Raw genomic sequence first — 14003 nt, forward strand, 5'->3', positions numbered from 1 at the left:
AGAATTTTGGCTTTAATCTTAGAATTCTGACATTAATCTTAGAATTTTGGCTTTAATCTTAGAATTCTGACATTAATCTTAGAATTCTGACATTAATCTTAGAATTCTGACATTAGTCTTAGAATTCTGGCTTTGATCTTAAAATCCTGGATTTAGTCTAAGAAATCTGGCCTTAATCTTAGAATTCTGGCTTTGATCTTAGAATTCTGACATTAATCTTAGAATTCCAGCCTTAATCTTAGAATTCTGGCTTTGATCTTAAAATCCTGGATTTAGTCTAAGAAATCTGGCCTTAATCTTAGAATTCTGGTTTTGATCTTAGAATTCTGACATTAATCTTAGAATTCTTGCTTTAATCTTAGAATTCTGACATTAATCTTGGAATTCCTGCCTCAATCTTAGAATTCTGGCTTTAATCTTAGAATTCTGACATTAATCTTAGAATTTTGGCTTTAATCTTAGAATTCTGACATTAATCTTAGAATTTTGGCTTTAATCTAAGAATTCTGACATTAATCTTAGAATTCTGACATTAATCTTAGAATTTTGGCTTTAATCTAAGAATTCTGGCTTTAATCTTAGAATTCTGACATTAATCTTAGAATTTTGGCTGCAATCTTAGAATTCTGACATTAATCTTAGAATTCTGGCTTTAATCTTAGAATTCTGGCTTTAATCTAAGAATTCTGGCTTTAATCTAAGAATTCTGACATTAATCTTAGAATTCTGGCTTTAATCTTAGAATTCTGACATTAATCTTAGAATTTTGGCTTTAATCTTAGAATTCTTGCTTTCATCTAATATTAACATTATCTTAAGGCTTTATTTTGAGACCGTAATAGATATATATATATATTAGAATTTTGTCCCTATTCTCAAAATTCAGACTTTTACCTCAGATTCTGATCTTAATCACAGATTTTTTTTTTTTTTTTTTTTTTTTTTTTTTGCAGAATGAAAATAATATTGTGTCCTGAAAGAACCAGAAATAATCTCCTTTTTCCATGGAGCAGCCTCAGTGTAGTGTAGTGTTGACTACATGGCTGCAGACACACAGAAGGTAGTGGCTGCAGAACCACAGAAGGTTGTGGATGCAGCCACAAAAGGTTGTGGCTGCAGAGCCACAGGAGGTTGTGGCTGCAGAGCCACAGGAGGTTGTGGCTGCAGACACACAGAAGGTTGTGGCTGCAGAGCCACAGAAGGTTGTGGCTGCAGAACCACAGAAGGTTGTGGCTGCAGAACCACAGGAGGTTGTGGCTGCAGAGCCACAGGAGGTTGTGGCTGCAGACACACAGAAGGTTGTGGCTGCAGAGCCACAGAAGGTTGTGGATGCAGCCACAGGAGGTTGTGGCTGCAGAGCCACAGGAGGTTGTGGCTGCAGACACACAGAAGGTTGTGGCTGCAGAGCCACAGAAGGTTGTGGCTGCAGAGCCACAGAAGGTTGTGGCTGCAGAGCCACAGAAGGTTGTGGCTGCAGAACCACAGAAGGTTGTGGCTGCAGAGCCACAGAAGGTTGTGGCTGCAGAACCACAGAAGGTTGTGGCTGCAGAGCCACAGAAGGTTGTGGCTGCAGAGCCACAGGAGGTTGTGGCTACAGAGCAATAGAGGGTTGTGGCTGCAGAGCCACAGAAGGTTGTGGCTGCAGAACCACAGAGGGTTGTGGCTGCAGGGCCACAGAAGGTTGTGGCTGCAGAGCCATAGAAGGTTGTGGCTGCAGAACCACAGAGGGTTGTGGCTGCAGAGCCACAGGAGGTTGTGGCTGCAGAACCACAGAAGGTTGTGGCTGCAGAGCCACAGAAGGTTGTGGCTGCAGAGCCACAGAGGGTTGTGGCTGCAGAGCCACAGAAGGTTGTGGCTGCAGAACCACAGGAGGTTGTGGCTGCAGACACACAGAAGGTTGTGGCTGCAGAGCCACAGGAGGTTGTGGCTGCAGAGCCACAGGAGGTTGTGGCTGCAGACACACAGAAGGTTGTGGCTGCAGAACCACAGAAGGTTGTGGATGCAGCCACAGGAGGTTGTGGCTGCAGAGCCACAGGAGGTTGTGGCTGCAGACACACAGAAGGTTGTGGCTGCAGAGCCAGAGAAGGTTGTGGCTGCAGACACACAGAAGGTTGTGGCTGCAGAGCCACAGGAGGTTGTGGCTGCAGAGCCACAGGAGGTTGTGGCTGCAGACCCACAGAAGGTCGTGGCTGCAGACCCACAGAAGGTCGTGGCTGCAGAACCACAGAAGGTCGTGGCTGCAGAACCACAGAAGGTTGTGGCTGCAGAGCCACAGAAGGTTGTGGCTGCAGAGCCACAGAGGGTTGTGGCTGCAGAGCCACAGAAGGTTGTGGCTGCAGAGCCATAGAGGGTTGTGGCTGCAGAGCCACAAAAGGTTGTGGCTGCAGAGCCACAGAAGGTCGTGCCTGCAGACCACAGAAGGTTGTGGCTGCAGAGCCACAGAAGGTTGTGGCTGCAGACCACAGAAGGTTGTGGGCTGCAGAGCCACATCAGGTCGTGGCTGCAGAACCACAGAAGGTCGTGGCTGCAGAACCACAGAAGGTTGTGGCTGCAGAGCCACAGAAGGTTGTGGCTGCAGAGCCACAGAGGGTTGTGGCTGCAGAGCCACAGAAGGTTGTGGCTGCAGACCCACAGAAGGTTGTGGCTACAGACCCACAGAAGGTTGTGGCTGCAGAGCTATAGAGGGTTTTGGCTGCAGAGCCACAGAAGGTTGTGGCTGCAGACCCACAGAAGGTTGTGGCTACAGACCCACAGAAGGTTGTGGCTGCAGAGCAATAGAGGGTTGTGGCTGCAGAGCCACAGAAGGTTGTGGCTGCGGAGCCATAGAGGGTTGTGGCTGCAGAGCCACAGAAGGTTGTGGCTGCAGAGCCATAGAGGGTTTTGGCTGCAGAGCCACAGAAGGTTGTGGCTGCAGAGCCACAGAGGGTTGTGGCTGCAGAGCCACAAAAGGTTGTGGCTACAGACCCACAGAAGGTTGTGGCTGCAGACCCACAGAAGGTTGTGGCTGCAGAGCCACAGAGGGTTGTGGCTGCAGAGCCACAGAGGGTTGTGGCTGCAGAGCCACAAAAGGTTGTGGCTACAGACCCACAGAAGGTCGTGGCTGCAGACCCACAGAAGGTCGTGGCTGCAGAACCACAGAAGGTTGTGGCTGCAGAACCACAGAAGGTTGTGGCTGCAGAGCAACAGAAGGTTGTGGCTGCAGAGCCACCGAAGGTTGTGGCTGCAGAACCACAGAGGGTTGTGGCTGCAGAGCAATAGAGGGTTGTGGCTGCAGAGCCACCGAAGGTTGTGGCTGTGGAGCCATAGAGGGTTGTGGCTGCAGACCCACAGAAGGTTGTGGCTGCAGAGCCATAGAGGGTTTTGGCTGCAGAGCCACAGAAGGTTGTGGCTGCAGAGCCACAGAGGGTTTTGGCTGCAGAGCCACAGAAGGTTGTGGCTACAGACCCACAGAAGGTTGTGGCTGCAGACCCACAGGAGGTTGTGGCTGCAGAGCCACAGAGGGTTGTGGCTGCAGAGCCACAGAGGGTTGTGGCTGCAGAGCCACAAAAGGTTGTGGCTACAGACCCACAGAAGGTCTTGGCTGCAGACCCACAGAAGGTCATGGCTGCAGAACCACAGAAGGTTGTGGCTGCAGAACCACAGAAGGTTGTGGCTGCAGAGCCACAGAAGGTTGTGGCTGCAGAGCCACAGAAGGTTGTGGCTGCAGAGCCACAGGAGGTTGTGGCTACAGAGCAATAGAGGGTTGTGGCTGCAGAGCCACAGAAGGTTGTGGCTGCAGAACCACAGAGGGTTGTGGCTGCAGGGCCACAGGAGGTTGTGGCTGCAGAACCACAGAGGGTTGTGGCTGCAGGGCCACAGAAGGTTGTGGCTGCAGAGCCATAGAAGGTTGTGGCTGCAGAACCACAGAGGGTTGTGGCTGCAGAGCCACAGGAGGTTGTGGCTGCAGAGCAATAGAGGGTTGTGGCTGCAGAGCCACAGAAGGTTGTGGCTGCGGAGCCATAGAGGGTTGTGGCTGCAGAGCCACAGAAGGTTGTGGCTGCGGAGCCATAGAGGGTTGTGGCTGCAGACCCATAGAAGGTTGTGGCTGCAGAGCCACAGAAGGTTGTGGCTGCGGAGCCATAGAGGGTTGTGGCTGCAGACCCATAGAAGGTTGTGGCTGCAGAACCACAGAGGGTTGTGGCTGCAGAGCCACAGAAGGTTGTGGCTGCAGAGCCATAGTAGGTTGTGGCTGCAGATCCACAGACGGTTGTGGCTACAGACCCACAGAAGGTCGTGGCTGCAGACCCACAGAAGGTCGTGGCTGCAGAACCACAGAAGGTTGTGGCTGCAGAACCACAGAAGGTTGTGGCTGCAGAGCAACAGAAGGTTGTGGCTGCAGAGCCACCGAAGGTTGTGGCTGCAGAACCACAGAGGGTTGTGGCTGCAGAGCCATAGAGGGTTGTGGCTGCAGAGCCACAAAAGGTTGTGGCTGCAGAGCCACAGAAGGTCGTGCCTGCAGAGCCATAGAGGGTTTTGGCTGCAGAGCCATAGAGGGTTGTGGCTGCAGAGCCATAGAGCGTTGTGGCTGCAGAGCCATAGAGGGTTGTGGCTGCAGAGCCACAAAAGGTTGTGGCTGCAGAGCCACAGAAGGTTGTGGCTACAGACCCACAGAAGGTTGTGGCTGCAGACCCACAGGAGGTTGTGGCTGCAGAGCCACAGAGGGTTGTGGCTGCAGAGCCACAGAGGGTTGTGGCTGCAGAGCCACAGAAGGTTGTGGCTGCAGACCCACAGAAGGTTGTGGCTGCAGAGCCACAGAGGGCTGTGGCTGCAGAGCCACAGAAGGTTGTGGCTGCAGAACCACAGAGGGTTGTGGCTGCAGAGCCACAGAAGGTTGTGGCTGCAGAGCCACAGAAGGTTGTGGCTGCAGAGCCACAGAAGGTTGTGGCTGCAGAGCCATAGAGGGTTGTGGCTGCAGAGCCACAGAAGGTTGTGGCTGCGGAGCCATAGAGGGTTGTGGCTGCAGAGCCACAGAAGGTTGTGGCTGCAGAGCCACAGAGGGGGGTGGCTGCAGACCCACAGAGGGTTGTGGCTGCAGAGCCACAGAAGGTTGTGGCTGCAGAGCCACAGAAGGTTGTGGCTGCAGAGCCACAGAGGGTTGTGGCTGCAGAGCCACAGAGGGTTGTGGCTGCAGAGCCACAAAAGGTTGTGGCTACAGACCCACAGAAGGTCGTGGCTGCAGACCCACAGAAGGTCGTGGCTGCAGAGCAACAGAGGGTTGTGGCTGCAGAGCAATAGAGGGTTGTGGCTGCAGAGCCACAGAAGGTTGTGGCTGTGGAGCCATAGAGGGTTTTGGCTGCAGACCCACAGAAGGTTGTGGCTGCAGAGCCACAGAAGGTTGTGGCTGCGGAGCCATAGAGGGTTTTGGCTGCAGAGCCACAGAAGGTTGTGGCTGCAGAGCCACAGAAGGTTGTGGCTGCAGAGCCACAGAAGGTTGTGGCTGCCGAGCCATAGAGGGTTGTGGCTGCAGAGCCACAGAAGGTTGTGGCTGCAGACCCACAGAAGGTTGTGGCTGCAGAGCCACAGAGGGTTGTGGCTGCAGAGCCACAAAAGGTCGTGGCTGCAGAGCCACAGAAGGTCGTGGCTGCAGAGCCATAGAGGGTTTTGGCTGCAGAGCCATAGAGCGTTGTGGCTGCAGAGCCATAGAGGGTTGTGGCTGCAGAGCCACAAAAGGTTGTGGCTGCAGAGCCACAGAAGGTCGTGGCTGCAGAGCCATAGAGGGTTGTGGCTGCAGAGCCACAGAAGATTGTGGCTGCAGACCCACAGAAGGTTGTGGCTGCAGAGCCACAGAAGGTTGTGGCTGCAGAGCCACAGAGGGCTGTGGCTGCAGAACCACAGAGGGTTGTGGCTGCAGAGCCACAGAAGGTTGTGGCTGCAGAGCCACAGAGGGTTGTGGCTGCAGAGCCACAGAAGGTTGTGGCTGCAGACCCACAGAAGGTTGTGGCTACAGACCCACAGAAGGTTGTGGCTGCAGAGCAATAGAGGGTTGTGGCTGCAGAGCCACAGAAGGTTGTGGCTGCGGAGCCATAGAGGGTTGTGGCTGCAGAGCCACAGAAGGTTGTGGCTGCAGAGCCACAGAGGGCTGTGGCTGCAGACCCACAGAAGGTTGTGGCTGCAGAACCACAGAGGGTTGTGGCTACAGACCCACAGAAGGTTGTGGCTGCAGAGCCACAGAGGGTTGTGGCTGCAGAGCCACAGAGGGTTGTGGCTGCAGAGCCACAAAAGGTTGTGGCTACAGACCCACAGAAGGTCGTGGCTGCAGACCCACAGAAGGTCGTGGCTGCAGAACCACAGAAGGTTGTGGCTGCAGAACCACAGAAGGTTGTGGCTGCAGAGCAACAGAGGGTTGTGGCTGCAGAGCAATAGAGGGTTGTGGCTGCAGAGCCACAGAAGGTTGTGGCTGTGGAGCCATAGAGGGTTTTGGCTGCAGACCCACAGAAGGTTGTGGCTGCAGAGCCAGAGAAGGTTGTGGCTGCAGAGCCATAGAGGGTTGTAGCTGCAGAGCCATAGAGGGTTTTGGCTACAGACCCACAGAAGGTTGTGGCTGCAGACCCACAGAAGGTTGTGGCTGCAGAGCCACAGAGGGTTGTGGCTGCAGAGCCACAGAGGGTTGTGGCTGCAGAGCCACAAAAGGTTGTGGCTACAGACCCACAGAAGGTCGTGGCTGCAGACCCACAGAAGGTCGTGGCTGCAGAACCACAGAAGGTCGTGGCTGCAGAACCACAGAAGGTTGTGGCTGCAGAACCACAGAAGGTTGTGGCTGCAGAGCCAGAGAAGGTTGTGGCTGCAGAGCCATAGAGGGTTGTGGCTGCAGAGCCATAGAGGGTTGTGGCTGCAGAGCCATAGAGGGTTTTGGCTGCAGAGCCATAGAGGGTTGTGGCTGCAGAGCCACAGAAGGTTGTGGCTGCAGAGCCACAGGGGTTGTGGCTGCAGACCCACAGAGGGTTGTGGCTGCAGAGCCACAGAAGGTTGTGGCTGCAGAGCCACAGAAGGTTGTGGCTGCAGAGCCAGAGAAGGTTGTGGCTGCAGAGCCATAGAGGGTTGTAGCTGCAGAGCCATAGAGGGTTGTGGCTGCAGAGCCATAGAGGGTTGTGGCTGCAGACCCACAGAAGGTCGTGGCTGCAGACCCACAGAAGGTCGTGGCTGCAGAACCACAGAAGGTTGTGGCTGCAGAGCCACAGAAGGTTGTGGCTGCAGAACCACAGAGGGTTGTGGCTGCAGGGCCACAGAAGGTTGTGGCTGCAGAGCCAGAGAAGGTTGTGGCTTCAGAGCCATAGAGGGTTGTGGCTGCAGAGCCATAGAGGGTTGTGGCTGCAGAGCCATAGAGGGTTTTGGCTGCAGAGCCATAGAGGGTTGTGGCTGCAGAGCCACAGAAGGTTGTGGCTGCAGAGCCACAGGGGTTGTGGCTGCAGACCCACAGAGGGTTGTGGCTGCAGAGCCACAGAAGGTTGTGGCTGCAGAGCCACAGAAGGTTGTGGCTGCAGAGCCACAGAGGGTTGTGGCTGCAGAGCCACAGAAGGTTGTGGCTGCAGAACCACAGAAGGTTGTGGCTGCAGAGCCACAGAAGGTTGTGGCTGCAGACCCACAGAAGGTTGTGGCTGCAGAACCACAGAAGGTTGTGGCTGCAGAGCCACAGAAGGTTGTGGCTGCAGAGCCACAGAAGGTTGTGGCTGCAGAACCACAGAGGGTTGTGGCTGCAGGGCCACAGAAGGTTGTGGCTGCAGAGCCATAGAAGGTTGTGGCTGCAGAACCACAGAGGGTTGTGGCTGCAGGGCCACAGGAGGTTGTGGCTGCAGAGCCACAGGAGGTTGTGGCTGCAGAGCAATAGAGGGTTGTGGCTGCAGAGCCACAGAAGGTTGTGGCTGCAGAGCCACAGAAGGTTGTGGCTGCAGAACCACAGAAGGTTGTGGCTGCAGAGCCACAGAAGGTTGTGGCTGCAGAGCCACAGAAGGTTGTGGCTGCAGAACCACAGAGGGTTGTGGCTGCAGGGCCACAGAAGGTTGTGGCTGCAGAGCCATAGAAGGTTGTGGCTGCAGAACCACAGAGGGTTGTGGCTGCAGGGCCACAGGAGGTTGTGGCTGCAGAGCCACAGGAGGTTGTGGCTGCAGAGCCACAGGAGGTTGTGGCTGCAGAGCAATAGAGGGTTGTGGCTGCAGAGCCACAGAAGGTTGTGGCTGCGGAGCCATAGAGGGTTGTGGCTGCAGACCCATAGAAGGTTGTGGCTGCAGAGCCACAGAAGGTTGTGGCTGCGGAGCCATAGAGGGTTGTGGCTGCAGACCCATAGAAGGTTGTGGCTGCAGAACCACAGAGGGTTGTGGCTGCAGAGCCACAGAAGGTTGTGGCTGCAGAGCCATAGAGGGTTTTGGCTGCAGAACCAAAGAAGGTTGTGGCTGCAGAGCCACAGAAGGTTGTGGCTGCGGAGCCATAGAGGGTTTTGGCTGCAGAGCCACAGAAGGTTGTGGCTGCAGAGCCACAGAAGGTTGTGGCTGCGGAGCCATAGAGGGTTTTGGCTGCAGAGCCACAGAAGGTTGTGGCTGCAGAGCCACAGAAGGTTGTGGCTGCCGAGCCATAGAGGGTTGTGGCTGCAGAGCCACAGAAGGTTGTGGCTGCAGACCCACAGAAGGTTGTGGCTGCAGAGCCATAGAGGGTTGTGGCTGCAGAGCCACAAAAGGTTGTGGCTGCAGAGCCACAGAAGGTCGTGGCTGCAGACCCACAGAAGGTTGTGGCTGCAGAGCCATAGAGGGTTTTGGCTGCAGAGCCATAGAGGGTTGTGGCTGTTGAATCATAGAAGGTTCTTGTTGTAGCCGTAGGACATTAAAAGTCTTTCACCTGTTTCTAGAGGCTGAATTCTCCTACCGCTGTAGCAGTCAGACCACCTGTTGGTTTGGAGGATAAACTTAACAGTCAGAGAATAAGAACAGCTAAACTAAAAATCTGTTCTGTTGCTGCTAAGAATCAGAACTGATATTTTAGTCGTTCAGTGTGAACGTGGCCTTTAACAGGAAGTTGTGACTCAAACCCTCCAACAGCCTCTACAGGGATAAATTCTCCACACAGCCTCCCAAACCATCAGAGAAACATTACTGATTTATTTATTGTCATTAAGTTTTATTCATGTTTATTCTTGAAATCACATTTTTATGCGTGTAATTATTAATCGTCCTCCTCTTCAGCCTCTCTCTGCTCCTGTCACTCGCTCCTGTTTTATATCTCAGCCTTTTCTGAAGACGCTGCCGCCCCTCCTCCATCAGCATTTACACAACGACCCCCTCACACCAAAACACACACTACAAACACACTGAAGCAGGCTGCACACTCAAACATCCCTATCTCATTATTCCTCCCTCTCTCCCTCTCTCTGTCTCTCTCTCCCTCTCTCTCTCTCTCTCTCTCTTGCTCTCTCTCTCTCTCCGTTGTGTGCATGCCAATGCGCCAGGATGCGATCGTTGAGCAGGTGCTCTGTTCAGTCCTCCAGAGCTGGAGCTCCACGCTGAGGAGCAGACCAACACTGCGCTCTCTCTCACACCCAGCACTGAGCATCCTCTGCAGGGGGGCTGCTGGATCTGGACCCCCCCCCCCCCCCCGTCTCTCTGGAGATGATCCATAGCCTGAGGCAGCCAGGAGGCTTCAGACAGAGAGATTTTACCCCCACACTGGGAAAGATCTGCTGCTGAACAACCTGTTGGACTTCCTCTGTGGAGAGGAACATCTGCATCTGGGACCTCATTTCTAACATCATTTACAAATTTTAAACATACTTGAGCAGCTTTGGAGCAACTTTTCCCGTTGTTACGACCAAACGGTGCCTACTGTGGTTGACTCTTTTGTGAAGAGTTGGATTTTGGTTCTTGTGAAGGATTTAAGACCAGTTAGGGAGGAAACAGGATCCAGTTTGGGATCATTTGGAGCTGCAGTCTTGTTTCGTCTTTGTTTTATTTCTCTGCAGTCCAGCAGGAGGTCAGAGCGAGATGTTTTTGTTTCTGTGAGGATGCAGTGAAGCGTCTCTGCTGATGGATCACTCCACTCTGACTGAAGATTCATGATTTTACCTCAAGCTTTAGATGCTAGAGCCTACTGGACATCTTTGACTTCAGTGCAGAAACAAACAAAGGTAGAATTTCTTCATTCGTTTGCAAATTGTGAGCAGAATCTGCAGCTTTGCAGCAACTTTACTCTCCTGGTTTTGTTCAGCTTTGGGTTGTGGGTCTAGTCAGAGGTTTTGGACTAGTTTAAGAGGGATTTAGAGCCAAACCGGATTCTCTGAGCTGCTGTTATCATTTTGTCTTTATTTCATTCTTCTGCAGTCCAACTAGAGATCAGACAGAGGCTTTTAGTCCATGTTTAGGGGGGAAATTTGAATTCTGCATGACATTCCTGACTTTTAAACTCTTCTGATATCACTAATGTTCTTAAAGCTGCAGCATCTGTTGCCGTGACGATGCAGTGATGCAGAAGAGGAAAGTAGATTTACATTTTCAGCATCCTTAACAGCTTCTGAGTGACGTTTTCACCTCCTTCTGATCCTCTGAGCACCTCCGATAGTCATCCTCTGCTCAGAGATTCTAGACCAGTTTAAGAGGGATTTGAGGCAAAGCCTGACCCTTCAGTGGTCCAGTCTCATCCTCTCTCTGCTTGAAGCTTCTGTAGTCCATGTAGAAACCAGACCGAGTCTTTGAGTCCTCGTTTCTCCAGAACAACGTTCAGAGAAAAGTAGGACTCTCCTGAGACCAGCTTCTGTGTTTGTTACTGTGCTTCTTGCTCAGAAGACTGCGACTGAAAATGCGTGTTTTTTTTTCAAACTTTTGATTTTTTTCTACTCAAAAAACATCTGTAGATCCTGCTGGACATCTTTGTCTTCAGTCAGGAAAGAAAGCTGTATCCAAGGTGATAAACGAGGGCAGAATCTCTTCAATTATTTAAAGATTTTCAACATACCTCAACAGATTTTTCACCTCCTTCTGATCCTCTAAGCGTCTGCTGTAGTCGGCTTCTTTTGTCAAGAGTAGTACCTTTGGGTTTTGGCTCTAGTCAGAGGTTTTAGACCAGGTCAAGAGGGATTTAGTCTCGTCGTGTCTTTGTTTTATACCTTTGTAAACCAGCCAACGCTCAGGCAGACTCTTTTAGTTTTACACAAGAAATATGAAGAAACTGAGGATTTTAGAACTCTCCTGACGTGTTATTAAAGCTGCAGCGTTTGTTTCACACGAGCGAGAATGCACAAGACTGACTGAAAATGCATGACTTCAACCAGGTTTTTTTTGGCCTGTTTTGCCCGGTGGACCTCTGAGTCTTTGACTTCCACAAGATTGAAGAGGGCAGAAAACTGACTCCAAGAATCGACTGAATTGGTCAGATTTTAAACCAGTGGTACTCAATGTGTGGCTCTGGGGCCACATGTGGCTGTTTTGTGATGATTTGTGGCTCTTTTATGTCTTAATCAGAAATATTATTCCCCAGAAACCTTAAAAAGGGAACTTTGACCTCAAAAATTATTCACATTGATCAGTTTGTTTCCCAGACTTATACAGAAGGCTTTCATTGTCGAACTTAACAGTCCCATTTTTCCAATTTTTCACACATTTATTCCATTTTTGCCCATGGTAACTACCTTTGCTATTAAATACCGCTTTTTCCTATTTTTTGCCACTTCTTGTTGCCTATTTTATCCCATTTTTTGCCACTTTTATCAATTTTTTTGCCCTTTTTGACCATATTTTGCCACTTGTCACCCATTTTTGTGACTTTTATCCAATTTTTCCCCTTTTTGACAATTTTTTAACCATTTTTGCCCATTTAAGCTAGCATTTGCCATTAAACACCACTTGATTCCCATGTTTTTGCCCATTTTTGCTACTTTTTCCATTTTTTTGTCACTTTAATCCAATTTTTCGCACATTTAATCTAGCATTTATCATTAAACACCACTTGTTTCCTACATTTTTGCCCATTTTTGCTACTTTTTCCCCATTTTTTGCCACTTTAATCCAATTTTTCACCCATTTAAGCTACTATTTGCCATTAAACACCACTGTTTTTCCAATTTTTTGGCCCATTTTTGCACCTTCTTTGTGCTATCTATTTTTTGCCACCTTTAACTTATTTTTATTGCTACTTCACGCTGTTTTTGTCACTTTTCCCAACTTAGATTGTGGCTCTTGCGAAGGTAATTTTCAACAGTTTGGCTCTTTGGTTGAGCAGGGTTGAGTAACACTGTTTTGAACTTCTGCTGCTTGGGAAGTGAAGTGAGGGAGCCGAAGATGGAGTCTTTCAGTCCCTGAAAGATTTATCATTCTAGAGTTAGTGGTTCTTATTCTCTCCTGATCCATCGTTCGGCAGTGTTGAAGCAGCGTTTGTCACCGGCGTCCGTTCAGCGACGATGCAGAGGAAGAGCAGAGTTTTTCATGTTTGAAGGTCTGAGTCTTTCTCTGCTCTCTCTGGTGAGACTGGCTCTAATCTGTCACAGATTTTTCTACCCATGGTTCCTTTATCACCAACAGCCTTTCCTCCTCCCATCTGTGTCTGTGTGTAGGTCGGACAGTAGGTTCTCCCGGCTGGCTCAAAGGTGGAACCACAGACCGGCAGGAGATGCTCTGATCCGAGACCTGAAGCCTCTGCTTTCCCCGGGAGTCCCCCGATCCTCGCTGAGCCTGGACAGGTGAGGAGAACTGATACAGTTAGACAGCGTTTGGTCTCAGTGGATGAAAGTGTCGGTGATTTTTACTTCACACCTCCATCGTCCTCTTTTTTCATTTCTGTCACTCAAACTTGCAGAAAAATGTGAGACGGTAGAACGTTAGAAACCTGCAGATCCAGCGGAGTGTCCAGATTCCATGTCTGTCATTAGCAAAGCTTCAAGGTGATACCATCAGAGATGCAGGCTTTAGACCTGAGCCAGGAGAACAAGCTGGGTGCTCCCTCTCCTCTTTAGTCCACAGGACGCGGCGTCTGTGGTTTCCTCTGACCACAGAACAGTTTTCCATGTTTCCTCTGACCACAGAACAGTTTTCCATGTCTCCTCTGACCACAGAACAGTTTTCCATGTTTCCTTTGACCACAGAACAGTTTTCCATGTTTCCTCAGTCCATGTTAAATGTGACCAAAGCTGGTAAAAACTCCTGCAAGTCGTCCGAGGTCATTTTTGAGTTTTTTACACATTATGACAGTGTAGATTCCCATCTTTCAAATGGTGTATCATACACCTTAATCTGAGCATATTTTACAAAGACATGCTTATCTGAATGTTAACTTCTAGTTTCTGTTTGCTCTGAGAAAACCAGGTTCAAAGTTTCAGGACGTCTCCTACCTTCAGGCAGGCCAGGTAATGGGCGTGAACAATAGAGCCACATTTACATAAAGTCCACCCAAACCAAGCGTCTGAATCAGACTGGTGACGCTCATCAAAATATTCCCATAGGAATCCACCGTCATCAAACTTTCACTGTCGAGTGATCCTGAAGTCGTCCCAAGTCTGTTGATGATTCTTGCCACTTCTTCATCGTCTCTTCTACTTTTCTTGGCTGCAGGGTGCATCTTGAGGCTTGTTGATAAAGGTGATAACTAGAAACAGCTGTATTTATGTGCCGGGGGAGGGGTGGCGTTTGAGCCATGCGGTGTTTGTTATTGTCATCTCAATGGGTGAAACTGGGAACAATGGCAGACTGAGTGGCCAATTATCACCCAGCAGTTTCGCTTTCCCCTCCACTCAATCTCCCCTCAGCAACTCCGAAAAACAGGGAATTTAAAAACACAAAATTAACGCTTTTAAATATCACATTTGTGTTACTTTTTTCATTGAATGAGTAGTTTAAATGTGGGACTTGCATAAAATGAGAAAAAAAAACAAAAAATGATCATTTTAAAGAAAACGACTTTGTATCCACTTTTCTCAACCACCGGAACGCCGACTTGCAGGAACTTTATCTGGCTTCGGTCACAAATAAGCTTTGGTCCAGAGAAGACAGTGGTGT

The 14003-nt window shown here is 50.4% G+C and overlaps 1 protein-coding gene across 1 annotated transcript in view; it reads left to right on the forward strand.

The window, feature by feature from the left end:
• The window catches only part of ankfn1 (ankyrin repeat and fibronectin type III domain containing 1), a 198624-nt gene that overhangs the window by 108207 nt on the left and 76414 nt on the right, over positions 1 to 14003 (forward strand). The window contains exon 7 of the mRNA XM_041815146.1: positions 12566 to 12691. Coding sequence (XP_041671080.1) covers positions 12566 to 12691 — 126 coding nt within the window. The remainder of the gene's footprint in view (positions 1 to 12565; positions 12692 to 14003) is intronic.

Source organism: Cheilinus undulatus, linkage group 20 (genome assembly GCF_018320785.1).
Source record: "Cheilinus undulatus linkage group 20, ASM1832078v1, whole genome shotgun sequence".
In the NCBI taxonomy this organism is placed as follows: Eukaryota; Metazoa; Chordata; class Actinopteri; order Labriformes; family Labridae; genus Cheilinus; species Cheilinus undulatus.